We start from the raw sequence: 3692 nt of genomic DNA, 5'->3' as shown, positions 1-3692 counted from the left end.
ACAGATTCACATGTACAAGTTCATAAACATACTTACTATATATATATTACAGATACATACATATTTACTCAAACAAAATTCAGTTTCACTTGTATTGATATTTTTTTTACATTTTATCAGTAACCTAAAGAGAGTATTGACTCATTTAAGATCTGTACTTAAAGAATTCTAAAGTTTTGTACCAAAAACAGAAGAACATCTCCGTTTTACATGTGTTCCTGCCCTGCAGGGTTCAAACATTAAATTACCTCTTAAGTTATAGTGTTTCTAGTTTCTCTCAAAAAACAACTAAAAAAAAAGACTGTTTTCATCTTTATTGTAATTTTTAAAACAAATTTGGAAAAAATGACCTAATATTTAGCATTAGGCTAACATTTTTGACGTATCTACTGAGGACTAATAGACTAATTAAGAGTTTAGCTTCTATTTTAGCAACATGCTAACGTTTTTGACTAATTTTGTTTACTGAGAAATGTTGGGCTGTTTTGGAGTTTTGCTAGTATGTAAGTAATGTGCTAGTTTTTTTTTTGGGGGGGGGGGGTAATCTGGCATCTTTTAAGGTTTTTTGGGCTAATTTGAATTTCAGCTTCTATTTAAGCAACACTAAATATGTTTTTAAAACTGGCATGTATTAGGGATTTTTAAGCAATTTTACTACTAATTTTTCCTAAATTTAGGTCAACTTTAGCGCTCTTTCATAGTTTTTTAACAAAATTCCCAATCTTTTATCAAATTTAACATTTTGTACATAGCTTTTGCATTTTCAGCAATCAAAGTAAATTCCTTCACTAACAAAAATCAGAATTTTCAGCGACTACTTTTAACACAAAGCATTACAATATCACAGGTGATGCAACTTTTCTAGTTACTCATAAATGTTAGTATAAAGGGGCGGGGCTTGTCCACATAGATACTCAAAGGTTACAAACGTAACTGTTGGCTCCAAAAATCTTCACATACAATCATGTCAACATGTACACAGTTCACACAAACACATATACATCCAAACAAACACATATACACACTTATATACACAGGTGGAATGTAAAATAGATGCTAAATAAACTCCCCGACTGTTGGAATATTGGAGGGACCGGCGGTCCAGGACAAGGACTGAAGCCTGCACCACGAGGAAAGGATCAGATATGTTTCTTCCACAGAGATCCTGTCATCAGACTAAAACGTGTTAACTCTCTATGTTACACAACATTTTCTCATGTATGCAGGACTATTATACTCACCTCTGAAGAAAACCAGCAGGCTTGCTGTGATTGTTCAGGCAACTGTGGTCCACAAAGTCCAGCTAGAAAACAAAGTTTGGTTATAAAATCATCATTTAATGAGTTGAGATTCTACATCATAAATCTCTGTGTATATCTAGTGTATAAAAGTCTGTCTCTTCAGAATTCCAGTCTAATCCTGTTGACGTAGAGCTTTCTTTATTCTGCTCAGAACAAATTTGTCAAAACAGGCTTTATTGTACTTAAAATTATGGAAAAAGTGTCAATATTTATGAAAAAGAATTATGTCATCCTTATTTCATTAAACAGTGGATCCAGGACAACATAGAAGAGAACACTCTTTGCTCCCGTAACAAAGGAGAGAAATGTCCGGACTGATGGGAGGAGTCAGAGTTCAGTGGAGCAGAACACCAGAACCGCCGAATCCATCAAGCTTTCCTTTTTTTGTTCCTTTTCCTTTGTGTCTGCTTGAATGACGCTTCAATTTTAGTCCCAATCTCTCCCTTTATTTCCCTTTAAACTGTAATTTTCGCTTTCTCGTACGTACAAAGGTGTTTATGTACTTTGTAAGTGGGTTGGTAGGGAGACCAGGTGTCGCCGTGGAAACCGGGCCCACCGTGGAGCAGATGCACCTTCACAAGATTTCAAGATTGCAGACAGACGTTGTGTAAATCTGGTTTTGGTCTGCTGTCCCTCTGATGAAAGCTTGTCTTCTTATTGTTGTTTTACTGAAAAAACAGGTCCGTATCTACATGAGAAAACAAAATGAATTTTCAGGTTGAAATAAAAAAGTGTGAGTATTCTTCAATACATTTCAACCTAAAATTGTAGTATTTTGGGCCATAAAAAACTAAACGTGTCAATTTTAATGATAACATATTGTGGCGGGGTTCTTCTTGAAGCGAGCCAAGAAATACTCAGAAATAAGATGAGCCAGGTCTTAAATAGATAACTGGATTTTATTGTTCCCCAGAAAAGAAACAGAGTTCAAAACACTGTTTGGGAGAGCCTGTTGTCACCACTGCAACCATGACTGCTCTGCCCTCAAACTGAAAAGTTCTCCCCTTATGAAGGCTTAGCCCCTCCCACAGGCCAATTAACCAAACATTTCTTCAACAGAAAATTCAGCCTTATACCTGGAGAAAACATAACCTAAAATGAAGAAATAATTAATCATGGCTTTAACAGAAACAAGTATGAAATCAGAAGCATTATGACAGAGAAAAAGGAAAAAAAAACTTACAATTCTGACAGGTGACATCACTTCCTGTTTCCTATATGCATGATGATGTGTACAATGCTCTGGTTGGAATGTTTGTGGTGGGAAGCCTGGATGGTAAGTAAGATTCTATTTAAAACTAAGTGTGCACCCTTTGAGTTAAATAAAATGTGTCTGTGGTGAAAGTGAAGGATTCGTGTACCTGGAGGTATGCATGTGTCTGGTGTAAACTATAAACATATTGACTGAGAAATGACAGGATAGAAGGAGGGAAAAAAACGATTCAAGTCTTCAGGCACTGTCCTGCAACCTGTGACGCTGCTTCGTCACACACATTAATAGTTCTACTCCTGCAATGTAAATCCTGCAGTTTAAGCTAAAGTCATAAAGTCATTTATTACATTTTTAGGCTATTTTGGAGTTTAGCTACATGCTAGCTGCTTTGGCTAATTTTGGCTTTTTTCAGTTTTTAGGCTAATTTGGGGTTTATATTTTTAGCTTTATGCTAGCTGTTATGAATAAATTAGACATTTGACCAGATTTTACGGTAATTAGCCATTTATCTAATAATTTAGCTTCCTATCAGCTTCAGCATTTTTAGTTTTTAGCTTCAGGGTTTTTAGCTTTGAATTTCAGCCTCTCAGCTTTTAGCACTAGCATCTTCAGCGACCAACTCCAGCTAACAGCATTAACGCTAGCATCATCACAGGTGATATATATCTAGTTCTGTTTAGTTTTTAGAAAACTGGGAAACAACAAAAAGAGATTTAATATAAACTAATAAACTATATTTTCCTTGTTTTTACCTTAACAGATTTCTTTGAAGTTACTTTTTCCATTATGAATTAAACATTGAGGTTTTGAGGACGTTTACTGGAAGCTTTGAAATACGATTTAGGAAAAGTTTAAGTAAATCATAGTTACAGTGCAGATCAAAATTTGGTAAAATGTTATATTATTGTGCATAAAGAAAGGTATAAGATTACTGATGAGACATTCTTTTAATATGTCAAAAATATTTCCATCATTTATCCTTTCAAAATAACAAAAAACAAAAACTTGTGTCTGCAAAAGTTTGGGAATTCTGCAGAATTGACAGTTTCAAAGTAAACAGGAAGATGTTATTCTGTGATTCATTACATATCTGGCAGCAAATCAATAATATGCTCACAAGTTCCATCATCAGGGGCCCGTTTCAAGAAGCAGGTTCAACAAATTTAGAGTTCGAACCT

The 3692-nt window shown here is 34.8% G+C and overlaps 1 protein-coding gene and 1 long non-coding RNA gene across 2 annotated transcripts in view; one reads left to right on the top strand and one right to left on the bottom strand.

The window, feature by feature from the left end:
- Positions 1 to 701: 701 nt before the first annotated feature.
- LOC118598657 lies at positions 702 to 1986 on the bottom strand. Its single transcript, XR_004947733.1, has 3 exons — positions 1874 to 1986; positions 1242 to 1303; positions 702 to 1120 (listed from the first exon to the last, which is right to left on the bottom strand). It is a non-coding gene; the product is annotated as an uncharacterized LOC118598657 (long non-coding RNA).
- A 193-nt stretch (positions 1987 to 2179) lies between these two features.
- The window catches only part of rorca (RAR-related orphan receptor C a), a 28495-nt gene continuing 26982 nt past the window's right edge, over positions 2180 to 3692 (top strand). The window contains exon 1 of the mRNA XM_024259037.2: positions 2180 to 2577. Coding sequence (XP_024114805.2) covers positions 2520 to 2577 — 58 coding nt within the window. The 5' untranslated portion in view covers positions 2180 to 2519. The remainder of the gene's footprint in view (positions 2578 to 3692) is intronic.

The sequence above is a fragment of the Oryzias melastigma genome, linkage group LG4 (genome assembly GCF_002922805.2).
Source record: "Oryzias melastigma strain HK-1 linkage group LG4, ASM292280v2, whole genome shotgun sequence".
NCBI lineage: Eukaryota > Metazoa > Chordata > Actinopteri > Beloniformes > Adrianichthyidae > Oryzias > Oryzias melastigma.
Note: the sequence above shows the minus strand (reverse complement) of the source record. Positions and strands in the feature narration are given on the sequence as shown.